Raw genomic sequence first — 27,891 nt, 5'->3', positions numbered from 1 at the left:
TTACGCAGCAATCGTTTATAAGGCATCCGAAATGCTACGCGTGTTACTAACAAGACAGCCTTTCAATTTTTTTAAATTGCCTTTCCTATAGTTACGTCACTGTTTGCCTGTCCTTGCGCATCCGCTTAAATCTGTCATACCCGTTTATTCCACGAATCGATTTCGACGCGTTTACCATATTACAAAAGAATTAACAAAGGATCGCTAAATGGAACACACCAAACACATGGTCTTTTTTTTTTTTTTATCAGTGTACTTCTAGGTATAATTAAAAGGCTTAACTTACCGCATCCGTCAAAACTCCTATCCCTTCACGTATCAGAAATTTAGTAGAAAAGGCTGGATTTTTCATCTCGTCCTCCATTTTGTATCTACCTTTTGACGTGTTGGACTGCAATTTGAAAAAATTGTAAACCTATAAATTCCCACTGTCGTCCTTCCGTCTTTCTTTTCTTAATCTTGAGAACGGAGTTAGTTACTTGAAAGTCGAGACCAGATACACTACGTACTTTTCCATCGACCAGTTACTCGAAACGCTCGCAGTTTACACGAAAAAGCGTGCGCATATGCAAATGAACAGATTGCGCGATTGGTGACCTGAAAAAATAATTTCCGCCTTTTAAAAACTGCCTTAAAATATTTACAATTTTTTTTTGGCGTCTTTTGCTCCTCCCTTACTTTTCGATCCGATGCGCGTTACTTTTCCTAGCTGTGTCACGTGATCGCGCGTCTCCTATTTGAAAGAATCACGTCACGCACGCAAGAATTCTACGAGATAACTACGAGAATTCCCGAAGGAAAAAATGTTCTTATCAGAAGACGAACAAAATAAATTTTTGCGGAATTACACGAACATTTTCGTCATTTTATCCAACGAAAGTTTATGAAAGATAAATTGCATAGAAGCCGAGGATTCGAACTCGGATCCACCATACCGCTAGATTAATATCACGCGGCCAACTAGCCGAAGCGATGATTAAATAATACGCAATTTAATTATTCAAACACAAAAATAAATAAATATAATTATTAGTGGTATTTATAAAAAATAAATTTAGATATTGTTTACAAATTTTAAGAAATTTTTATAATTAACGATACAGAATATTTAAGTTGCCGTTTCAGAACGTCAGAGGGCGGTAGGAGTAATTTGCAAAATGGCGGGTCATCGACACCACGCTGGATGCGAACACTCGAGTGCAGACAGCTCTCCAGAGCTTGGTATAGAATATAGTTTATTTAATAAGATTGATATTGATCACGTGGAATGTTTAAACGAAGAAGTCGATGGTTCGGGAAAATATATATTTAAACCATGGGAGAAGAGACTAGATCTAGAAAAGGTTGGCAGTGATACTTTCCCACCATTGAAAATATATACAGTAAATTGTTTTGAATTTCAGAATGTGCTCGAATTTACATAAATGTATTAAAAACAAGGATCAACAGTAATTACTATTTGAAAAATTAATACTGATTTTTTACAAATTAATATATTTATTCTTGTTTATTGCAGCTTATTTAATGCATATTAGTTAAACAATGACTCTACGTTCGTTAAAGCAAGATTTTATTTACGTCAAAGGATTCAGACTGAAAGATCAAAAGGAACCGCGGCTTTAGGATGATCCTTTGAGAGGTGCGGACTCCCAAAACTTGCCCCGAAGCATTGCCGTAATTTTAATGAACCGTTCAAAACAAATCTGAATATTATCCTTAGGTGTTTTTCTCGTTAAAATGCCGGGCAGTTTCCTATATACATTGCCAGCATAAAATTATTTTTTAATTTTTATTTGGTATAAATGCAAGAAAACTTAGAGCAATCTTTGACAAAATATTCTCTCCTTAAGTGTATGGTTCCTTTTGGTTTTCTTTTGCTTATGTCGGGGTGTTTTGCAACTCCGTGCATAGTAGTAGTGGCCTTTTGCAGAAATAAAATCTTGTCGGTGTTGTTTTTTAAAAGTTAATGCTTATGAAATTAATTTTTCCTCCTGCAAACAAATATCCTTTATAAATGAGCTTTTAATTAGATTTCGAATGCATGCTTGTCAAATGGGCGAATTGGCAAAAATAACCACTTGTTTGCTCGGAGAGAACTCTGTCGATTCCGAGTCGGAACCTTGGAAATTTTTGTGCGGTTCGACATCGATCCGTGAGCCGTTCTGCGCCACTTAGCCAACCATTCTAGGTTGAGAATGCGTACACTTTTTACACTTTTAGAATGGCAATGTACACTCTGAATGGCATGAGTGTCTTATATCAATACAAATAAAATGTTTGTTGCTAACAGTGCAAAAAGTACCAAGTTCAGTGGTGAGTTTTTGGTACTATTTTTTTACAGGAATTCTTCCACATACTCTGAAATGTCACCATACTAAATTTAGTTGCATTTGGACTATAGGGATACTTTAGTTACAATCACTGGTATAAACATAGTATAACAAAACATAACTTATGAAATCATTCAAATATTTAGCATTGATAAAAGACATATAAAACCTTTGAAGAAAATATTGAGAAAATTGCTGCATTATACTGTACAACAGGTGATACAAGTTTTGCTAGGTATACAAATATTCTGTTAGAATACAAGTTGGGTCTTGTCTATTCCGAATTTGGAACATTATATAATAGATTAGTATGGACCCCGAGCAAACATTCTGTTTGAATTTTGACATTATTCCAGAATTAAATAATTAGCTTGAAATTGTAGTTTCAAAATCACATCATTAATGTATTTATAAATGTTTATTTACTATTTAGAAATAGATGAAGACCCTTCTCGTTGTTGGTGCCCAAAACCAGAATGTAATAACATTTGTCACTTTGATCAGAACAGAGCCATTTTTGTTTGAAGATAAAAGCTTGCTATTGCTATTGTCTTGTATTTATAAATGTTTAAAAATTCTTTTTAAATTATAAAATGGCATCGTGAGAAATGCTCAAAGACTCGCTCTCTCGTGCAGTCGTATTTAGCTTTCTGTCATTCTTTTACGGCTTTATCCGACCGCTGACTTTTTTGTTTGGACTCTAGAAGAGATTCTGATGATTTGATGAAAAATTAAAGTCCAAAGTTAATTGACGAATTGGCATTCGGGAATTATTTGCACGTATGGAACTAGCATCCGAACAAATTCGGAAACCAAAAGATTATAAATATATTAAAATACGAACAAATAAACAATATAATAGTTTTTTGTAAAATATGTTAGATATTAAATATTAATTTTTGATTATTTTAGTACGTAGACAGCGACGTCGACGAAGAATTGCTGTTTAACATTCCGTGAGTATTTCTTTATGTTTAAGATTTTAAATAAAGTTGTTATATTTTCTATTACATATGATTAGAACAGATAAATTTCAGATTGGGTCACATTATTTTACTTAATTTTTTTTGTGACAAAATCACAATATTTTTTGGATTATCTTGTTATGTGAAAGATATTTATGAATTTTATATTTAAAATAAAAAACAAAAGTTATGTAATATAGAGGAAAGTAAAGGTTATATGTAGTAATTATTAAGTTTCTGCCATGTCTTCCATAAAAGCAAGTTTTTGAAGGACATTCATGTAATTGTTGAAGTATGCTCCTCTGGCTGGTATTTTTGAACAAAAACACCAACTCAAATCCTCATGCACGTGAAGCATTTTTAGAACTTGTCAGCTTCAACATCCTATTAAAGAACACTAAAGATGTTAATTTTATCATCATCAAAACAGTAAATATTATATATTTTTTAGTATTATTAAAAGATATATAAAATCAACACTGGAAACTGAGTAAAGTTTCTTATTATATATACATAATGGTGTATACTTTGTCGTCTTTAGTGAAATTATAGTTATTTCATTTGTCTGAATGTCAGATATATGATAATTTTTTATATATTTCCAGTGTAGAAAAAAGTAAAATATTACTATAATAAAGTAGACAATATATACACAGAAATGTAAAAAGTAAGGATAAAGAGGTAAAAAGAATTACAATAATAAAGTTTAAGAAGCCTCAACTCAAAGTGGCAAATACTCATGTTTTATGGTGCTTGTTGTCTTGGAAAGTTAACTGAAAATTATCTTAGAGAGATGCAAGTTTTTGGAGGTTTTGAATGTTTAATTCTGGGACTCTTCATACTAGTTAATGCAAAATTGATATGTTAAGGGTATGGGATGCTCAACCTCGAAAGAACCATTTATGATAGAATGTGATAGGGTGAATTTTTAGCCGAAGTGACAGAGATTGTTCCAAGAGATCCAAATTTGAATCTAGAATAGAACCTTGTGAATTTTTGATAGTTGCTCTGACTGGTCTGTAGATGATTTGGGATGTAACCTGAAATACATTAATGTAGATCACGTACATTGCCAGGGACTTGCATAGGTGTAGTAGGTAGGCTAGCATAAAAATACAATAGCCCAAGATCACTAGCAATCCATTATTGTGAAAGGAGATGCCAAATTGATGTGGCAACTTCTTGTGTGTTGTATGCAAATCAGTGATATATGTGAAGTGCTCAATAAAAACAAGAAAAGGCTGAATGAGAACTACTATTAAATTTTATTCTTTTTTATCTTGTGGCCATTTGCATAGTCTAAGTATTTGAGTTTGATGTGCACTGTTTTGTCCAATAAGTAACTGTTTCTGATACTTTTTATGGTGCTTAGTTTTAAAGTTGTGTGTGTGGAGGTGGATCAAATAATTTGACAATCAATAAGAAGCACAACAGAAGTAGGAAGTAGCAACTAAACTAGTTTGGATGCTGCTATCTTTAGGGGAGCGTATTTGTATGCAATTTCTGCAAATAACTTTTGATGTCAAATGTTTGACAAAGTCATCTTGATGCCATTTTTCTAAACACATTGCCAGACAGGAAATTGCAGGAAAACAGCATTGGCTAATTCAAAATTATTTTTGAATAAGATTTGTTTTCTGGCCCAATTTAAGTTCTTTAAAATACATTTAAAATTATAAAACTTGTATTCTACGTATCACAAATTTATCGTTTTTTTGAAAATTAAAATAGTTTTATCTTGCATTAATGTTAAGATATGATAAAGTTAATTTGTTTGAATGATTTTAACATAAAATATTTAATAAACTTTCTAATTTGTTCCTTTCTTGCAACTACAGTTTCACCGGAAATGTAAAGTTAAAAGGTATTATAGTAATCGGAGGAGAAAACGGAAGCCACCCTTCCAAAATGAGGCTGTGAGTTAAATTTTTCTTATTTAAATTAAGTTAAACTATATTTATTTGTAAAGATTATGATGCATGCTCGTACACAATGTAGAATATTTTGTACGAGCAAGCTAAATTGCGACGACATCCCTGCTTCCTTTTTGCTCAGAATATCAAGTATCGGCTGTGGGGAGAAAAATGTGTTTTTAATAGTATAGTTGTATTCTGTAACTGGTTTTATAGGTGTTAAATAATCAAAAAAGCCAGTTCTTCTTTAGTTTAAGTATAAATATTATAAAATTAATATATAATGCTTCTGAAAGGTTTATATCAAGAGTAAATGTTCTTTTGGATATCTCTGTCAGTAAATAATAATAAAATCATTAGTCTTGATTTACAGAAAAGCCTACTTTATTGGAGCAACCGTTGATAAATTTTGTGTTTCTGAGAACTTTCAGTCCAACAAAGATTATATTTTTACACGCAATCCTAGACAAATGGTTATTAAAAGGAAATGTTAAGTATTTGAATGCATTTGATTCTAAGAAAACACTGACAAAAGACGTAGCAAATTATTGTTTGTTACTGGGATTCAAAATTAAAAAAATAAACATAAATTTTAACCATTCTTCTTCTTAAAAACTGTTTATATTTGTATGTTCCCCTGTATATTGGTTTTGTCTCTCTGGAAGATCAAAGTACAATTTTCATGAATATTAAGACTGGATTGTTTCTCAATTTTGTTAATCCAATAGTGGAATTTGTAAAAGCTTTACTTCTAATTTATCAGGTTTCCAATTGGAATGCCACTTCAGTCAAGGATGTTTGCATTTGTCTGATTTATTAGATTTTTAATTTTATTAAGTATTGACCAACTTTGACAAGGTACTTCTTTGATTTGAGAACCACTTTATTTAATACGGAAAGCCTCATCTTGTGGTTATTGTTAAGATATATTTTTGACATTTTAAATTATTTTCAATATTCTTTTACATGAGAATCAATACAAGTGTCCTGTTTTGAGATATCATATTTACTCACATATAAGACAAGGTTTTCATATTTTTCACTGCTTCAAAAACCTAGGTCATCCTATATGTGCGAGCAAACCTGGCAACAGTTCAGTGCGTCCCCACATAGTCTTTGTCTCCCTCTTGAGTTCATTCTTACCACATGCATTGTACTGGTGCCAGTCCTTATACCTCAGTTTGAAATAAAATTATTTTATTTTTTTCAAGATCTGTGATTATTTGGTCTAAAACCAAAAGCATTTTTGCAATAATTTCTGTGAACCATGTATAGTTCTTGCTTCCGTTATAGGTCTACAGTCTATTTATTATAAGTTGGCAGCTACTGTAAACAAATTAAGACACACCCTCGTTGTTTATTAGTTTAATCCTACGTCCACCGATTAGAACCGTGTTGCATCTCATTCATCTGCAGAAATAGTTCCTCATTATTTATAGAATCATTAATGAAATACAGGTCACTCAGCAATTATTATAAACATAACAATTTAACTAATATGAGATAACTATTTTTAATGAATATTAGCACATTCTGAATAAATTAAAAATAAACTTTTTCCAGTTATGCTCATTATAATGTTTTGGTTTTGTTTTCCATTCATCACCTATTAAGGCAAACAACCACGTTTGTCTTAATACGTACATTTTATAATATTTTATTTGTGATTAAACGAAATAAAATTGGAATTGTATTAATAAATTTATTTTTCTTTAGTTTGATCTCTAAAGTCACACCTTTTTCTATATGCGAGATTGTCTTATACGTGAATAAATATGGTATTTGTCTCATAAGAAAATGTTGCAACAATGTCTGGCAGTACTTCAGATGAAAAGTTTAGGGTTGGATGATACATTGCCATTTCATTCTTATTCTGTTGTCATCTTCGATCGTCATGTACGGAATTTAAGACTCTACGTCAGTGTCTAAATCTTGCAATATTTCTAATTCTAATTTCTCTGTTGTAATTTATTTATTTGTTTACAGTATGGCAAAACATATCTAAATCTCACTGCCATAATACAAATGTATTCTTTAGGCAATGTTGTATAATTTTTGTTGCTACTGTAGACATAATTTTAAGAAAATTATATATTAAATGCATTATTTGCTTTCTCAAAGGAATTGGGTTTTTTTTAATATATAGAAATTTAAGAATAAAGTTAAGATAATGTCAAAGTTTTCAATATTCAACGTAATTTTTTTTAAATATTCATAAATTTGCATGTGATGAAATTTGCAAACAAATGTTTTTTGTGAAGTTTCATACACTTGTTTTTGATTCTTAAAATTTAACATTTATAATCATTACTTTCATTAGGAATTTAGAAAATTTATGAAATTTATATAAACATTATATATTATTCTAGATTCAAAAATAGGCCTCATCTATCATTTGATGACGTCGGTGCCACTCCGGATCAAGAATTTGAATTATATCCCGATCCCACGGGAACGTTAGAATATTCGACAAAGTAAATCATTATTTATTATTTAGTCCATAACAGGAAGACTTAAATCAGACCTCTCATCTTTTTATATTCTTCAAGATTAAGTGACCTCTTAGGAGCAACTCTTCCTGCAGGAGATGGCCTTGATGAACTTGATGAACTTGCTGGTAATGGTAATGCCAAGTCAATTTTTATATCAAAATTATGAGCTGTAAATAAATCATCTCCAGAACGTTGTTGTTGAACGTTATTTGTAGCTTTAACTTTTTGTTTCATTTCTTCATTTTTTCTTCTTTCCTCCTCCTCTTCTTCTTGTTTTTTTATACGTTCTTCTTGTAACCTTTGTTGGTGAAGTTTCTGAAGTATTTCAGCATTAATTTGTGCTTCACGAGATTTTGTAACTAATGTAGGAGCACACCTTCTTCTTGTAAATGGATCATCTACTGCTTTTGCTTTATTTTCTTTTGCTTCTTGTAAAATAGCTTTTTCTGAATCCAAAATATTTTTTAATCTGTTTCTTTCATTTATATAACTAATTGCACTAATACTACTAGTGCGAAGTTTGTCTAACTCTTTAGCCCTTTCTTCAAGTTGTTCCAGTTCTGAATTTAATCTCTGCACTTCATCATCATTGCCAAGCAACACAGCCATATCTTTTTGTTTCATCAGCTGAGTCTTCTTTACAGCATAATTATGTGGGTTTTTTTTGAATCGTCCCTTCTCTTTCACAATTGTTTCAACATCATCTTCCTTATATTCATAATTAATAGCANTCCGAGAAGATAAAGGTGCCAAGATTGCCTGGCATCTTTGACTATCATGACACGAATCATCTATGATGTTGCTATTTAAATTAGATTTTGATGAGTATTCAGGAAAGATGATACTTCCATTTTCAGTATGTGCCACAATTGAATTTAAATCATATTAATTAATGTAAACTCTGTTAATTGAAATTTGCATAATATAAATGGCAAACAAGAATTTGTGTTTAAAGGGGTTTAAGTCAAATTAAATAACAAAAATTTATTATATATAATACAGTATTATATTATATATAATATTACATTGCATTTTTAGCATTTTTATGTATGAAATACAGCTAAAAAGATAAAAATTTAAAAAAAAGCTTTATTTTTTGGGATTAGGAACAGATTATTGTTTTTATAGGAAAATTTGTTTTGGATTTAGAACATCTTTTAGGAACAAATTATGTTTGAAAACAGATGTTTGACTGTAAATTAAAACATGAAAACAATAAATAAAATACATAAATACTGATAAACAACAACTTTACCAGAAAACTGGAACTGTATGTAGAGTAGAGAATCACACCTAAATGCAAAATTTACAGCAAAGAAATGCTTAACTTCAATGTTTGAACGTTTTTGGCCCCTATTTTGTCAGCCCTATTCAAACAATGTTAGTTTTCATTTTATTTTATGTAAATACTGTAAAATAAAATGAAAACTAACAACTTTCCTCTTAGGTTTCATTTCTTCCACACTCTTCTTGGATGCAATAGTTAATAGGTAGAGGTTATATATTAATATATATCAAACACACTAAAAATGAAGCAAAAATGTATTGAAAATATATGAGCGTAATACAAGAGATGCTTTCACAGCGCAAGAGATGACTTGAATGCACAACAGATGGTGCTTACAAGTTTATGCAGTGATTGCATTTTTCACTGCATGTATAGTTTGAACGTGGAAGCATTGTTTGAACTTGAGATTGAATTTCTGTTAAATTTAGTATTCAAATTCTGGAATGTTCAAAGCTAGAATCGTTTGAAATACAAGGTGTCACTGTACGTACTTACTTTTATGTAAATCATTGGGATGGCATCTTGTTTAAATAGGGCAATCAAATGAAAAGTTTATTTGTAAGGAGTAAGTATAAATATGTAAGGGGTCTCAAATGTTTTCTCTCATACAATATATACTTAAGTATTTTAGTGTTTCTCAGGGCATGTAATTGTTTCATTTGCATCTGTCTTGCGGCTTCACCGAGTACACTCAAACTTTCATTCGATCACTGGTACGTACAAGAATATGTTTGCCGCAAAATCAGTATCGGTATACTGTCAAAAATTTGAAATTAAGAAAGTGTCGCTAGCTTAAAAAGCTCTGAGCCACTGAAAGAAATTTTTAAAATTCATTATATTAAAGTATACATTTAATACAAATTAGAAACTAGCTATTTAATTGAGTAAAATTTAACATATTTAGTGAATAAAAAATAATTTTTATTAATTATTATTTGTTTTATTTGACAGGATAGTAAAATTTTCTAGTATGTATTATCTTTCCATACATTTCCCAAAAAATTTTGGAAGTGACAAAACAAGAATATATTACATAGGTTTACGAGGAGAATTTTCAGAGGTAAGTGCTTCAATTAGTTAATAATAATTACTAAGAAACTGTTAAACTTGTGAAGTGATTCATAATAACATGTAAAATGTGAAACAAACTAAAATCCAAATAATTACTCCTATGTTACTACACAATTTCAAGATTATAATTAATTGAATTATGAAATTTTGTCATTTATAAGAGTTTTAATCATCTGAATTAATTTGAAATTAAATAATTCAGAAACATTTGAAAGAGTAGAACAGCATCAAATCCTTAACTGTTTCAAGCCTATGAAAGCATGTTATTAGTTAAACTTATCTTTTAATATAAAATTTCATGTACTGTAATTAATTATAATTGATCTATGGTTTATTATTATTGTAAAAAAACTTTAATCCTGAGAACTTGTGTTTACATTCATATTTAGCATTGAAAATTGAAATAATTTTTAAACTTTATTCTATAATTATTTTAAAATACCTTACTTATTTGTACAAAATTATTCAAATTATTAATTTGTGTCCTGTTTTGGATTCTTAAAATTGAAATAATAATATATCTACAAAAGCTTTTCCAAATTTATATGGGTTGCCCCAAAAAAAGTGAATACAACTTTGATTTTTAATAACTTCTATCTTTATTTTCTTAATATTTAATTTAATTAATAACCATAATTTAGACTTCAATTTATATAATATTTACTTTAATTTTTTAATTTAAAGTGTATATACATATTTTTGGGACATAATGTTAGTATTTTATTCAAGTATTGTCAGGTTATTTTGAGGATCTTGCTTTTATTCTGATTTTTTTTTTAACTTAATTAGTTATTAGAGTTATTAGAAAATTTACAAAAATTCTCAAATGGACAATACTTTAAAAAGTGTCTTCTGACTTCATCCCTTTCAACCTCCATCAGGAAATAACAGTCATACAGTGGAGTCGATCATTCTTTAGAGGCTTCTTGTCTGCCTCAATAATTAAAACATTAAAATCTTCTTGTTTTCCCATATTGGTGTGGTAGAGAAGTCTCTAAAGAAAGGTCATCTCCATCTCACGACTGTTATTTCCTGATGGTGCATGAAAGAAATGAAGTGAGAAGACACTTTTAAAGTATTGTTTAAGTATAAACTTAGTAAATATTGTCCTGGCCATTTTATCAAATTTTGTAATTGATAAATAGAGCGAATGAATAATATATCAGTTTTATATTGGTGATTTTTCTTTTTACTATTAGAAAAGAACCAGATTTATTTAATTTGCTCTATCTTGTTGCCCTTGGCACTGTCTGCATGTATGCCACAGATAGATAAATTTCAAGAATAAAACAAAGCATTTTATGCTTAATTCCTTTATGAACTAGTTAAAGATTTATTTCAAGTACTTTTGTTTAAAGTAAGTTTTTAGCATCTTCAAGATTACATGATCCTGTAATTTTGTTTTATATCAAGCGAATATTTGTTCTGTTGTGCTTGAATCAGTTAAAAACTTGTTTAGTTTAATTACAGTAGATCAAAGATTGAAACTCTGCCAAGTTTCTGGGATCACTTTTTGGACTGCAATTTGAAAAAAATTGTAGATCTATAAATTAAAACAACTTCTTACAGAGCATTAGTTATCCATTAAAGTGTTGTTGTTACTGGACTCCTAAGATTCTAGAGCAGTGATTCCCAAACTTTTTCGATCCACTGCTCCCCTTTGTTCCATAAAGTTATACCCAATGCCCCCTAACCCATTTTCTCTTGTGTGAGAAAGGATTGGAAATATTCTTAGGAAAACTTTTCTATGAATCTCACCCTTTGTGCCCTTACCATACATTGTTCTCAACATCTGGAAACCATTAAACTCAATGTTTCCTCTTATCAGTTTAACAGGGAAAAGGGAATGGCTTTCAGTGACCCCAATTTTGCCTTTGGTCACCGTTCAATACCTGCCTCCAGAGCCCCCCTATATTTACTCATCACCCACAAGGGGGTGTTATTTCCCACTTTGAGAAATGCTATCTGTCTGTCCTTCCTTAATCTCAAGAACAGAGTTAGATAGATGAAACCCGAGACCAGATATGGAAAGATTAGGGTTAGGAGGACCTGATTAACTATTTTCATTAATCAGTCATGTAATTTGGCTAACATTATCCACTGGAAGCTGATAAGAATGCATTCTGAAAGCAGTAGTGATTTTTTTTTTCCCTCTTGGAATTGATGTATGCCTTTTTTTAAAAAAAATTGTACTACTATTCTGTCATATTTCATTGAATATAGTTTTTGATTCACGTGCTATTGCTTTGTTCGATATTTTTTTGTAAATGGAAGCTTTTTTTGCCCTTATTTAAATGTATAGATACAGGAATTGTCTCAATTGAATACTATTGCTCTTTTTTACTTGTTCATACCACATGGCAAGTAAATCATTCCTACTAGATCTAACTAAACACATAAATACAAATGGTTTTATTTTGATTATAATTTATGACCGATAAAGTTGGAGAAATTTTTATGATGGGGTCCGCAACAAGACAAGAATACAAGTTATCCATCTTACAAATGTTATCTTATATTGCAATTCTTTATACTGGTAATTGAGGTTCAAATTGAAGCTATCTGTGAGTTGAACTTGTAAAGTTCAATGACATGAAGTTGATAATGAGAGTAACTTTAAAAGTTTGACTTGCTGTATTATAAATGAAATTGTATATTGTTTCACACAGATTTTTGGATAAAAAATTGACATTTTACTCCAATTCATTTTTATGTCATCTTTAAAACTTTGACATAAATTCTTGTCATGTTGAGTTTTGAAGATAAATTTTTGATTGACATAGAAAGTTTAAACCATTTTAAGCTAGTTTTTTTATGAATAAAATTGCTTTTGTCAAAATTTTCAGTATAAGATTTAGTCACATACACCTCTCTTTTTACACAGAAAACTTGAATTAGTTACATACTTTCTCATAAGAACCTAGAAACTAGTTTCTTAGGCACTTACTTGGCATTGGAAGTAAGTTAAAATCTCTTGACAGAAGTCAAAAATTAAGCCATTATTTTGTTTGTAAAGTAATCTTTTATTTTTTATATATCATATTAAATTAGTTTGCTCTGTAAACTAATCAAAATTTTTTAATTTTCAAAAATTTGCATTATTGATGGCTATTTTATGCAGTGGATACAAGCTTGAACTAGAAGAAAATCAAAAATTAAATTCAAAATTTGGAGACTGTGAATTATCTTGCCTATAAAACAACAGAACATTTACTTCTTCGATTTGTTTCATTTGCTTATAAAAAATAAAAACGGTTCAAATAATAACAAAATTTCCGAACAAGCTTAGTGAGGAAAAACAAAGATTTACATAAGATGTTTTTATTGTCTTGCCAACTTTTTTCTTAGAAAATAAATAAATTAGCTAACATTGACATTGCACAGTTAACCAAAGAGAGATAGACATAGTTCTCAATTGGGTAAACACCATAAAAGGTTCTCGTAAATGTTATAAAAGATCAGGGATTTTCTAGAAGTAAACTGTGTATTTGTTAAGATAATAGTTACAATTGACTTAAACTGGATTCCTTTCAATTCCAATTAATTTGTTACGGACAAAAGCCGATATTCCGGAACTGAACTTGGGCAGAATACCATTGCGGAACTGCTCATAAATGTGAAAAATTATCTAATCTGTTTTGTTAATGTTATTTGTAACACTTTGAATTAATCATGTGCACAAGTTTTCAGTAAATAATTCAGTTTTTAATTATATAACTTGCACTGTTAGTTCTTGAATCCATTATTTTGATTACAATTTGTGAGCATTCACAGTTCCTTAATTTGAAAAGAATTTATAGACATATCAGCAGATTTGAAAACTTTATATCAGTGATTATTAATTTTAAAAATTAAAAAAAAAAATTTTAAATATAAGAACAGTTGTTTAGCTTGAATTGCTGTTTCACTCCTTTATAATGTTAGTTTACTAGCAGTAGTGACCTCTAACTATTTAATGGTGTTAAATACAATCAGTAACTATCAAATTCCCTTGAGTCCGTTTAAGTTTAACTCAAAAATTTTATTGACAGACAGGAACTGATTGATCGTGAAAGCACACATTTATCTTAAAATATATGTGAAATTTTGGGTATTTTAAATTAAAATGACTCAAAAAAGCTTTTATTCATACAAAAATACATTTTGCACTATTATAAAAGGTTTTGGCCATTTTTGTGATGAGAGAAGTTAAAAATTTTCAGGATTTTTGGTGCAGTAAACATTAGAAAACAGTTTGAAAGGCAAATATTTCTCGAGTATGCTTGGTTTTAGAGTTAAAAGCTTAACTATTTGATAAATATATATTTTAAAATCAATTAATGTAGCTTTAAATTGCATTTGTTCACACTAACACTTATTCTGTTAGTCCACATAAAGTTATTTGTGAATGTTAAAAAAATAGAAATTTCCACATTTAAGTTGAGAACATCTTAATATAAACTGTACTTTATCCAAACAAAGTTTTCCTCATCTTCAGACACTTAAAAATTACTTGAAACTTTCATAAAATCAGAATGAAACTAAACTTTTTAATTGCAACTTTTAAATAAGGAAAATTACTTTTTTGCTTCATCTTTTTTTGAAAGAATTAAGAAAAAAAAGGCTCACTCCAAAGTTTAACAAGTGTAATTAAAAATTATCTTAATAATAGTGGAAAATGAGCATCTTGTTAAATTTAATTAAGAAAGTTTCTGATGTTTAAATGAAAGTTTATTAATTTGCTATGCTGTAAATGAAATTGCATACTGTTTTAGGCAGATTTTGGATAGAAAATTGACTTCTTACCTTCTTTGACGTAAACTTGAAAAGTTTGACTTAAAACTTTTGTGATGTGGAGTTTTAAAGTATTCAAGGAAGCGACTAAATTAAACTTTATGCGTCAATCAAAAATTAAAGCACTTTAAACTAGATTTCTATGAATAAAATTGCTTTGGTTACAGATTTTATTGTAAAAGTAAAATTTTGTCATATACACCACTTTTTTTTCATTGGAAACTTGAATTAGTTGCATACTTTCCTTACAAACTAGAAACTTTGCCTTCTTAGGCACTTGGCATTGAAAATAAACTAATTTTGACTGAAATAAAAAGGTTTTAAGCTGTTGTTTTAATGATTTTTCTGGCCTCTTATCGTGTTATTATATGCAAAAAACTGATATTTCATTACTACTTGAACTCATTTGCATGTCAGCGCGTGGTAGTGCTGCGACGAGGCGACGCGATGTTTCGTGTAACGCGCTTCCTTAATTTATATAATACTTCTAGTCCAACTAGATTTATTAAACTTGAAAATGATTCTTATAATTGTTAGAAACAAAATAACACTAGGAACATTTTCTTTTATAGATAACTGCTAGTGAAAATATGAATGTTTGAGTGTCGGCGCGCGTCGACGCATCGCATCGTGCCACACAACATTTAAATTACCAGTAAAATCCCCAATAGATCGCATTGTTATCCGAACGATCGCGCGTCGCGTTGGTTCTCTTCTCCATCTTACAGCCAAAACAAAATTCTATTAAATCTTTTTAACAAACGAATTATTTAAATACATTTCATAACTAATTTGATCGTAATTTTACGCTTTAGCGAAGCGAAATGATATATTTTATAAATACAATTTCGCGTCGCGTCGCATCCACCGCGCGCGCCATAGAAAAAAAAAATTCCAAAATCTAAAAAAGTACAAAAATTTGGAGTAAAAAACAAACGTATAAATGAAATTTTGCGTTTTATAAGTTAATAAAACTGTAAATTGTGGAGAAAAAATGATATTTAACGTTCCAAAATATCAATGAAAATTTATTTTATAAGAAAAATTAAAGAAAAAAATGCAATTTTCCGGCAGAAAAATTGTATTTTTTTTATTTCTTAAATTTATAAAAATTTTAATTGAATTTTTTCCTTTTATTTTTCAGGCTCAAAGGCAGGAGGTTGCCATTTGCTCTTACGAAGCAGCTCCCAATCCGGCCGATCACAAGACAACTTTATTCGAAAACGTTTCACGCGAAGTGCTTTAAACGTTTTTTTTTAAAAAAATAATAATAACGTTTTTTGTAATTTATTTTCTTCTACTTTCAACGTTTGTCGCTGTATAAAGCCGAAAGAAGGCAAAAACTGCGAGATGTAAATCTATAAATGAATTTCTGAATTAAAAAAATTATTAATTTTTCTCAATTGTGCTCTCTTTCTGCTTTGTTCTTAATACTCTGTTGAGATTAAAGTTTTGAAAAATTTCGCGGGGGGGTTTCAGATTGGTTACAGTTTTGTATGCCAGATGGCGCCACGGAGTAAACCCCATGCTGCGGATTCAACGTTTTTAGATGCAGCTAAAAACGTTATTTTTCGAAGTTTTCAAGCTCCAAAATTAATTTTTTTTTCAGAATTTCAGGAAAAAATACACTAAAACAGTAGACTTGTTCAACGTTTTCAGCGGAAAAAATGCAAAAAATTTGTCACTTTTTCCTCAAAAAATGTTAACGCGATGACGAGTTTTTTCTCTCGTCCTTTTATTTGAGATTAAAATTATAATAAACTCCCTTCGACCGATAGAAAATCAGTTTAATCATCTAAAAATACTGTAATTGGTCATGAAACGATTTTTAGGCGTAGAAATAATAGAAGAAGATAGTAGTTAGGCTGAAAAAAATGTCTTCGATGGTTAATTAAGGCTCTGAAGTATTCATCTTCGGTAAATCGAGGCTCTAAAAGTAAATTGCCGAAGAATTAAGGCTCTAGAAAATACCACAATTAAAGAACGAAGGCTCCAAAATATAAACTGATACCTTTTATAGTTTCGGGGAAATTTTAAGCGCTGTAAATCGCAAATTATAAACGTTTTCGGTATAAATTGCCTTTAAAATGTTTACAAAAAACTTGCAAAAACATTTTTAATCAAGCCATTGGATACAATCAAAAATCTAATAAAGGATTTCATATATAATTTATACAAAAGAATGCGTTATTATTATTGTTATTTGTTTTTTTGGAAGAATTCAAGCAAACAATAGATATATTAATATGTTTCTGCTTACGAGACACGTTTACAAAAGAAGAAAAAATAAAAAAGGGAAAGCCGAACGGTCGAATTAAAAGTGATTAAAATTAATAATAGATTATGTGTAATCGGAATTTAAATATTTGATATTAAAGGAAACATTTATGTTTTGTTTATCTGGAAAGAAAGTAAACTAAAGATGGTGAAGAGGCCTCGGGATGTACAATTGTTTCTGATAAATATCCCTTTCAATCGAATTAAATTCGTAATTAGCCATACAATAAAATATCAAAGTTAACGCTGCAGGTTACATTGTTTATAACAATAAAAATCACTACAAAAACACGTTGATAACAACAACAACAACAACAAGACGTTTTCTGCGCGAATTAACCGTGAAGTTTTCAATTAAAACTTTTTTACAATGTTTTAAATACTTAAAACTAAGAGAAAATAATGAAAAGAGTTTGAATGAATCTCTAGAGAAAGAGAATTTGATGAAGCAACGTTTACGACGTCGCAGCAACGTCAATAAAATATGAAATTTTTCAAAATGGCCGCGATGCGACTCGACGCGTAATGATCGTAAAATTTAACAAATATTGTTAAATCTCTGGCGAGTTGTATAATGTTACGATGGAATACGGCGCTTTAAATAATTAAAAATGATATTTTTAACCCGTTGGCTATTTATTTTTATATAAAAATGTCTTCCCGAAGATGCCGATACTCCGCCGTGTATTGCCGTATACCTGACATTATAAATGGCTTTGCACGGAATTATCGTGTTGTTATTCAAAATTATATCGATTGTTTACATAAATTAAGGGGTTGCAAATGCTAGAATATGATCAAATTCGTGTTAAATTGCGTTAACTTGGTCTTGCTATCGTAATTTTGATTAAGGCAGTCTCCGATGATCTAAATCGCGAGTCATTACATATATCGGCATCTTGATACAGGCCACGCGCATCCATTATGGCAATAACACATCCATTAGAAAATTATCTTAACTTTTCCCTCTCAGCTAGGCCATTTCATTTATTTAAAATCGTTTGTTTTCTATCCGTAGCAAAAAAGAACCGCGCTTACAAAAAACTAAGCCTTACCTCCATTCTTAAGCATTGATAAATTTTTACGTCTTCGGAAATCCATAAAGTAGATTTAGAGCGCCGCCTGCTTTTTTTTAATATTTGCGAAATTAATTTAAATAAAATTAAGGTGGCGCTTTAATTACAAACTATGAAAATCGGAGGGAGCACATTTAAAAATCTATTAAAGATAAATAAATTAATTTTTTAATTTTTTTTTACGATTGTTTCCATCCATCATTATTAATAGACCTACAACGTTGATATATTTACTGCATTTCCGACGATCGAAATTAGGTATAGTCGGTAGCCACTGCATTGTCCATAGAACGAGAGAATGGCCACCATTATAGAATACATCACAATATAATTACACGCTGTCGTCGGCCTCTTATCCTTCCGCCATTCTACTAGTCAAAAGGAGATGCCGATTCTGTAAACACAATAAACATCTTTAATGGTCGTATTTACAGATAGCAATCTTTAATGGCCGTTCATATTATATTTAAATATAACTCGTGCGTATTGTTTAACAACGATCGTGATGGCGGAGAACACGTTATACAATGTTAATTTGGCAGATAAAAGGTGTAACAGCAATCTAAATATCTGTCTACAACAAAAAATCTACAAGATATAAATTGTAATTCACTTTATTAATTAAAAACGGCGACGCCATTTTTGAGAAACGATACGTACATATTTTTTTTCTTTTTTAAATATGAAGTAGAAAAATGGGGAATTTTTTAAAATAGTTTTTAATATTTTAGTCAAATTAGGTTATTAAAACGAGTGGAGAGAGTGTAGTATCGTCAGAAATTACATAGAGAAACAGTAGCGAGGAGAAATCGCGATGAGAAAAGATGGAATCGATGCATATCGGCTAAAGTAAATCAAGCGGATTCACTTTCATTATTGCTCCACGATGCTGCTCTAGTATAAAGCAATCGTCATAATTTCTTCCACCATCAAGTAAACATCCTACCCTCCTTCATCTAACAGCTTCAAACCATTCATCCGAGAAAAGAAAATGAATGCAGCTTCATTTTTTTCCTTGCCTCCTCCTCCTCCTCCTCCTCCTTTGGCTTATAAACTTTCCCTTGCGTTCCGATAAAGCTGAACTGAAAAAACGAATTCAGTATTGCGACATTGTTTACCTAAGTCATGTCTTTAGTGCAATTTTCTTTTTAACTTCTTTCGGTGTCTCGCTTAATACATGAACGGGTTGGTTGGAACAGCTCGGGGCTAAGTTGTTCATCCATCACCACCTTTGTATTGTGTGGGGTTTTTTTTCTGTGTCTCTTATCTGCCAAAGTGGAATCATTTCCGATGGTAGAAGAAATGCGGATGGTGGAGGGGGGTTGACCCCTCGAGGCTTGCTTAGTCTTCCTAAATACAAAGGAATGACACGGGAGAAAAGTTAGAAAAGTCCATTAAACATGTGATGTAGTGGTTCTTTGTTAGCTCGCCTAATGACATCGACTTATCGCTTAGTCCGAGTAAGTTTTATCTTCTTGAATGATTGATAGCTGAGAATATAGCCGAACGTGTTTTTGTATTAACAGCAATATGTCTAACTTGTTACAGCTGAGGACACAATGTGACGTTGACTCGTCGTCTCCCTAGATGGATGGCTCCTTCCTCAACTCTTTGTCTCGCCCACGATGAGTGGAAATGCTTCTAATTGTTGAAGAATTAAGTAGTAATTTTTAATTACCATCGGTACCGAGAACTCTCGTTCCATTACTAAATACGGGGGAAAAAATGAATTTGCATAAAAATCGCATAAAATAACCGCCGTACAAACACGTGACTCGAAGACATTAGTCTGCCTTCACTATGATTTATATCAGGTTGGCTGGAATTTATAATCGTCTCGGGTCGGGATTTAAGTGCCATTTAAGATTAAATTATACGTGTCACGCAGAATGAATGTTCGGTTACGTATCAGTTTAATTATTACTTGAATACGAAATAAAAATATTTAAATCGATGAATTCTTCTAAGGCATTTATACTCTGTACGCGCTTAAAAGGCAACCGGAACCGTCCCTTTAAATGTAATTCAACAGAAAAAGCCAAAAAATGCTTAACAAATTCGCCGCCAAACACGTTATAAATTCGATTATTAACTTCTGAGTAGAGCGCCCCCCTTGTCAGTCACAAGAACTAACTGTAAATCAAGGAAACAAAATAACCGAACGCAGTTATTAAGATATAGGAAGGAGCAACAGATAAATTAACAACTTCCAACCCATAAATTACTTATATAAGTAAATAAGCCATATAAATTATCCGTTCCTCTTATCATATTTAGGACCTAACGTCATTGTTGCCCCCATTTTGAATTTGGCTGCGAGCAAAATAACTAAACGAAGTCAATGAGTAATAATATGGCCCGTAGCTCTTAATTTAATCAAAATAGGCTAAGCGAAACAATTTCGTTTCTTTCGGACCGACATACAGAAGAACTCGAAGCTATACAACGTCTTTAATTTAGGACGATGTACGTGATTTACCTCGAAGCATTTTCTAAGCCCATGGGCTAAAAAATATCATTTTCTAAGAGCTACCGCGTGCTTTTGTTTGTATAAATCTATCTTATATATATATTTATATATATTATATACAACGTGATTGCCGGTAGTGTACAATTTTGCCAATCCTTGTCCCATTTAGATAATGATCTAATTGGAGTTTAGGAAAAATTCCCAATTTTCTTCTTTAGATTTACAATCAAATTTCAATAATTTCGTCTTAATTTCGCTTTAAAACACCTGTACAATTTAAATGTCATTGTTTTAATGCTGAAATATAAATAATTAGATAATTACTTCATCAAATTTAATTTAAAAAATAACACTTTTAAACAAAGAATTTAAACATTAAAAGAACACGTGGCTTTAAAATAAAACGATTTAAATATTATTAAAAAAAGGGGGAATTTAAAGGTTAAAAATTCGTTAATTTAAAGGAAAAACGATTTTTAATTTAAAAAAAAATAATAATAATTAAAAAGAAATTTATTATTATTATTATTTCTTATATAAATAATTGGTAGTTGAACAATTCTCACCTGTTTACTTTATAAACAATGAAGAGGCGTGCTGACTTTTCCTCCTCATCCAATGTACAAGTGGGACGGAGGGGGTGGGTACAACTACTTAGACTCGCAACTCGGTCCTTCGTGTCAACGCAATCGTAAATGTTAGGGTGGAACCCTCTATCTAAATTGTAGGGTTAGTTTTCTGATGATAGCAGAAGCCTACAATTGGATGGTGCTCATCTAATTATCATAGAATGTACCTTTTATTAAACCATTTTTTTTATACAACATCCAAATTGTTTCATAAATTATGTTGTACGAAACACAAATGAGGTCGAAATCGCTTACGTAACACACAGGGAATGACGTTGGGGGGTTTTTTTTATTAATTTATTCTACAAGTTCTACGAATACCAAACGAGGTGTGGGTTCATATCGATACCGTTCTAAGAAAACCTGGAGGTGTTTGGCCATCAAAAAACACGCGAAGATAGGGGGGAAAAACCTAATAATTAATAAATGATACGGCGTACAACATAATCAGGGCCGTGAAAATTGGAGGCCGCATTTTGTCACGTTAAGAGTTAGAATGGTATGCATTTAGTTGAGAATCACATAACATAAAACTGACACAGGCAACACTAATTTCTCGTAGTTTGCCATTTGTGTTAGTGGGTATAAATCTTCCGATGGATACTCGAGTCTCTGCATAATGGACCAACAGTATGTGACAGTAGTAATTCTCATGTCGAAAGAAACAAATGATGATCAGAACAAATAGCATTTTCATGCAGGTATGTAATAATTTTCTAGTGTTCTTCGTGACATACGTACAAATCACTGGGATGTTAAGTAATCGTTAGTAGACCCCGTCATTTCGGTTCGCCTCAGATAGAGACGAGTTCTTACTCGTACACACCCCATTCAGCCGGGAACATAATTGGCATCACAATTACATAGAATGGGAAAGAAAGAATCACATCACACGAAAATTACCGTCTGACGTTTCAGGTGTGGAGATGGGGAATGAGAAAAGAGACGAACGCAATCGATGTACAGTACACTATCGACTCCCTTACTAAAACTTCTATCACTTTACTTAAGTCCAGCATTTCTTCCATAAATACAGTTTAATCGCTGTACAACAGTATAATTTACATAAATAAACTGTTTTGCGTATAAAAATTACGCCAAACTTCACGATAAAACGAACATAAAACTAGAGCAGCACGCATACAAAAAGAACCACATCTGAAGGAACCAAACCGTGAATTCCGAGATTAGAAATGGTTCCCTTCTTTCCAAAAATTGAATTTATCTATTTAAATACGGTTTAATTAGCATTAAATTACACAAGAGTGTAACCAATTCTCGAATTTTTTAATCCCTTCGAGACATTCACGAACATTTTTTTTAAGTTCCAAAAAAAGAAGCAAGATTAACGATTCCAACTCGGTCCTAAATGTTAATAATTCGTCCGTTTCTAACATCCACATTCAAAAAATGGGCGCAATGTAATTAATTATAGAGTTGCCACAGATTGTTTCTTGTCACGAAGAGAATTTAAAACGGTCAAGATGCCATCACGAAGTATCATTGTCGGATCACGAATCGTGTCCGAGTCCACTTTTGTTAACTATATAATATGGCCTGCATGCAATTTCGAATTTTTACTTTGATTTTTTTTTTATTTTTACTTGGCGCATTTTGCTAAATTCGTGAGAATCTCTCTCTCTTCTTCTTCTTCTTCTACAAGAGGGAATAATTGCATTGTTTAATAAAGAAGAAGGCACGAGCCTTAACTTGTTTGTTTTTACTTGGCGCATTTTGAAACACGCTGGCTAACAGAACCCGCTTAATTGTAACTATATAATAGGATATTAAATACATTGTTTAATATAGAAAAGAATACGCGCCAAGTTAAGTTTTCGAAAATACTTGGCGCGTAATAACAAATTTATCAGCGGATACTATAGAGAAGTTTAAGCAGACTACTTTGATGAAAAGGAAAGTGTACGCCAAGTAAATTTCCAGAAAATATACCTCTTCTAATTAAGTCTCTCACAACACAGGAAACAATAGAGAAGAGACTAAGCATAATATTTTAATGAAACACGCCAAGTTAATTTCCTTAAATTCTCAAAGAATTATATATATTTTAGTGGACAAATTTTGACAAATTCGTGAGAACGACTCTCATCTAATTGAGTCTCTTTACAAAGGAAAGAGACTAAATACGATAGTTGCAACGTTTAATGAAGAAGGGGGGAACGGACTTCGAGTTAATTTTCCTAGAGCAGAAGCTTATCAAGCGTAAGATCGTAGGAGTTTAGTTTATTCAAATTTTCTTTGAAAATTATTTTTTAATTAACCGACTATTCATCCAAAGCTGTTTTACGTTTGAAGGAACATTAGAGTTTAATTAAACTAAATAAAAGAATAGAGTCAGTCAAATGAGCTTGGAGGATAACTGAAGTGTAAAGGAGTATCCTCAGCGGGGTGCACATATGTTAACAATGCACTCTACCTAAGAAATTACAGTTAGATCTCATACCCGTTTACAATGGACAGAAAAGTTTTATTTTCCTTTCTTTTTTCCAAAATTGATGTTTGGTCTGCTTTTTTTTACCCCCTATTTCTCTATTTGTTTCTGGTTTTATCAGTGTTATTGTTGTTTAATTTAAATAGTTTCTATCGATTCGTTTCGTAGTTAGAAAAATATTTGTTTTATTACTTCGCTCGTATTAAATGGAGGAATAAAATTGCTGGTAAAGTTTAGAGTAAATTAGGAGCGAGTCTTCTGTTTTAACACATCATTTACCTCTGATTAAAACCTCTGTTTTAATAGAGGGATCAACAAAAAACTATAATTTAACAGAAGGTTTATCCCTGTTTAGTTTCCAAAGCCTGCAGTTTAACAAAGGATTGGTTCCAAACTATCTCGACCAAACCTGCAATTTAACAGAGGATTTATCATCGTTTATTTCCAAATTATTTTATAATTTATCAGTTTTACCTCTGATTTACATAATTCTACTTATTAAAGTGAGATTTTTGGATGAAAAAATCAGAGATAAATCACAGGTAAACTTTGTTTTAACAGAGGATATATCTGTAATTTAATCTCAAGCCATATTTTCGATTTAGAATAATTTGAAATTAAATAAGGATAAATCCTAATTTTGATTAGGAAAATTTGAAGTGGAATCAGAGGTAAATCCTCTATTAATCTGCATTTTTTTTGGTTGAGATAATTTGAAATTTCTAAAGGATAAATCCTTCCTAAAATGAATTTTCGTCTAGAAAACCCTGAATTAAATTATCATTTGGAATTATAAATCTAAATTTTTAATAATTTTAGTAGGAGAGTTTGGAATTATGTCAAGGATAAATCCTCTGTTAAATTATAGTTTTATTAAGATTATTTGGAGTTAGAAATAATTTTTTTCTAAATTGAGGGTCAAAGATAATTTGGAATTTAATTAGAGGTAAGTCCCCTGTTAAACTGTAATTTTGGTCAAGATAATTTTGAATTGAACAGGGATGAATTCCTCTTAAATTCTACTTTTTGTTTAGGGTGAAGCCAGAGGTAAATTCCCTCGAATTGTACAATTTTGATGATAAATGTTTAGTAGTTTTCAGAAACGTGAACAGTTGCTCTTTTTCTGAGAGATGAAACCTTCTAAATGCTAACAAAACACAGGAAAATCGCTCGCCATCCGTAATTCTAGTAGGAAAAAGTCTGATGTTTATACTTTTCACAGTTGTTACTGAAAGAGAAGTATCATTTTAGTAGCATAAAAAACAGAGGAAAATCCCCGTACACAATAAATTAGTTAGGAAAAGGTCTTCAATATTGTTATACTTGATCACAAAGGTAAAAGTATCATTCTAGTAGCACAAAAACGGGGAAATCCTAAGGAAACTGCAAATTCAGTAAGAAAAAGTTAGTCAGATTGAAGTTCGGAGGTAAGGTTACGCGTAACTGTTGCGGTTAATCTGCATCTATCTCCACTTAGTTGCGAGTTTGAACGAAATTTAACATAACTAAATAACACGGATGACAAGAAGTAGGAGGGATGGAAGAGAGAGAGAGAGAGAGATTTTTCGACGCCTCAGTTAAATATTGAATCCCACGAAAAATTAACGTTCGTACAGTCAAATGAAATTTTCTGTGCAGCAAGTTTCCAAGTAGAACGTCTGTTACCATTTAGCCAGAGGCAAGATACACGGTCTAGCATGTTTGTCTTGCTGGCAGACCGGCCGTTTGATTAACAATGATTCATCTATCCATCGCACAGTTGCCTGGAGACAAGAACGTGCAGAAAAGGGTGTCCTGCAAGGAACCAATAGTCACAACCATTGGCCAACTTAATGATTCGGTGACATCACGTCAAACTACACCGGGCACGTCCCGAATTTTTTTTTTTTTTTTAAATAAAAATCGAGTAAAATAAAGGTAGGTAGAAGTCACCCAATGCTAACTCCTCTTTAAGACTAAGTAAAAGTATTATTTATAGAGAAAAGTTTTGCTATCCTACAATAGAAAGTAAAAATACGACAGCGAAATGAAACTCGAACAAATATTGTTTCGGTGGACAAATCAATCGTTTCTATGCACTCCATTAATTTTTTAGCTGCGGGTCCTTCTGCATAATAAATGTTATTTGCTCGACAATGTTAGGATGTCCGATTGCCTCCAGCGTCATGTGTCTGGCTTTTCTGTTGGTTGACGTTTGGAAAATTTGTCCTCTCCGCCCTATATCTTGCCCTCTTAAACGTCAACGTCATCTTAGAAACAGGAACTACCCCTAGTGTAGCACCACAAAGCATTATTTAGAGGAATACGGGAGAAATTTTCTAATGGAAGCACTAAATCAGTCGGAGGAATTAAACTGGAAAGATGAAGGTAGTAATAATGCACTACCATTCATGAACTAGTATCTTTACTGCTACACAGTTTACCCGGGTTGCAGCACTTAAGTATGATACGTTTCGTGATATAAAACTAAACCCGAGGGAGCTTCGGCTTGAATTTGCAGTGTTTACTATCAAAAGAGTACTACCACGAAGGGTTTTATAATAAATTTTTAAATTAGGAGACGTTTCCATTCGTTTAAATACATCTTAAAAGCAACGTGGGAACGTAAAATCCGTTTGAACTGGGATAATAATAAGCTAGGAATAATAGGATCTTCCCATTGAAAGTGGCATTACGCTATAGAATTATAATTCTTCTTTACTATAGCCAGTAAATTACAATGATTAATACTACACAACCGAGTCGAAACACACACACAGAAGTTCATATGGCTGGTATATATTATGGCGTTATACATTGAAGATAAAGGTAGGGGAGGAGGAAGGAGAAAGAAGGCAATATCTAGAAAAGGCATTTTACTAGTGAATAATGTATAAATCTACGAATTTGTACTTAAAAAGAATTGATAAATAAACCGAGAGAGAGAGAGAGAGAGGATAAAAACCGGAGCGATAAGAAAAGTAATAAACGATATTTAAAATGTTTAACTTTGCCCTCCAATTAAGCAGCGAGGAAAAAACCGATAACGGAGGGAAGAAGAAAGAATGAAAGTGTAAAAAAAAAGGACCGTAAAACATCTAAACACGTCCAGGACGTCGTTTCATTGTTGGCAAAGAGCCTCGAGGCTCTCCCTCCATTACGAGTTCCGATTTAAATGTGAGAAATTATATTTTGAAAAGATGGCCATAAAGCAAACGATCCCGCAAGAAATAGTTAAAAAGAGAACTCTGATGCTTCTAAGAAAATAAATACATTATAATCAGTATATTAGGCAACGTTGCTTCGGGCTAAAAACAATACGCGATACCAATGACAGTTGTTACTAGTACGTGTGTTCGTCCGAGTCGCACCGGGACATATGTCACTGGTGCTATTCGTGTAACATCTGTACTTTCCCTCTGGCCTGTTTACTTTCCAGCAGTGTACATTTAGTGCAATGGAAATGCCATCATTTTTTTTCTTTTTTTCCCCCCTTCTTCGGATGTATCTACAGAGATGCGCGCTCCGCACCTTCATCTCGCTTCCATATCCGTTCCGCCGCGCGCCGTCGTACGCGACCTCGCAGATAAACCCACTTTAAAATATAGATTAATAATTAATGATGGCAAATCATTTAATACAACTTCCGCTTCTTCGATAAAGTAACTTTTTATTCATTTAATACGTTCGAAGGATTTGAATTTTATCTCCAATACGCGTGACGTTTATCCGCATTAAAAATTTAATTTTTAATCAAAAATTTTATATTTAAAAACTCGAAAATTGTATTTTTTAAAGAATATTTTATTATATAATNTGAATTTTAAAAATTAAATTATTATTATTTTTTTCTTTTGAAAAAAATAACTTTTTTAAAATTTAAATTGTAGATTTTTATGCAAAATTAAATAAATAAATTGTAAAAAATTTAAATATTTAATTCAAAAACATTAATTTTGTAGAAATGTGAATTTTGCAATAACAGTCGACTCCCCTATAACACTGTCGATTATTCCGTTTTATATGAATTCCGTGTTGTACGAGTCACTTAGATTTTACAAATACGTGAGCGTTCACAGCCCGGCACACGTATTTGTAAAATCTAAGTGACTCGTACAACATGGAATTCATATAAAACGGAATAATCGACAGTGTTATAGGGGGTCGACTGTACGCTCT

At 31.4% G+C, this 27,891-nt stretch overlaps 1 protein-coding gene across 2 annotated transcripts; it reads left to right on the top strand.

Annotated features, from left to right (window-relative positions):
* The first annotated feature begins 1,153 nt into the window (after positions 1-1,153).
* LOC111622075 (PITH domain-containing protein CG6153-like) lies at positions 1,154-16,235 on the top strand. 2 transcript variants are annotated; one of them, XM_023364394.1, is made up of 6 exons: positions 1,154-1,343; positions 3,243-3,286; positions 5,134-5,211; positions 7,578-7,682; positions 9,940-10,048; positions 15,977-16,235. In XM_023364394.1, the coding sequence occupies exons 1-6, from the start codon at positions 1,158-1,160 to the stop codon at positions 16,076-16,078; spliced, it is 624 nt and encodes a 207-aa protein (XP_023220162.1). In that variant the 5' UTR covers positions 1,154-1,157; the 3' UTR covers positions 16,079-16,235. The 2 variants fall into 2 exon arrangements, with proteins under 2 accessions (XP_023220162.1, XP_023220163.1); XM_023364395.1 differs by having other exon boundaries at positions 1,155-1,221.
* Positions 16,236-27,891: the final 11,656 nt, after the last annotated feature.

This window comes from Centruroides sculpturatus, unplaced genomic scaffold (genome assembly GCF_000671375.1).
Source record: "Centruroides sculpturatus isolate CEXI.00-Female unplaced genomic scaffold, Cexi_2.0 scaffold11, whole genome shotgun sequence".
Taxonomy (NCBI): Eukaryota; Metazoa; Arthropoda; class Arachnida; order Scorpiones; family Buthidae; genus Centruroides; species Centruroides sculpturatus.
The sequence above is the reverse complement of the archived record's forward strand: the minus strand, read 5'-3'. Positions and strand labels throughout refer to the sequence as shown.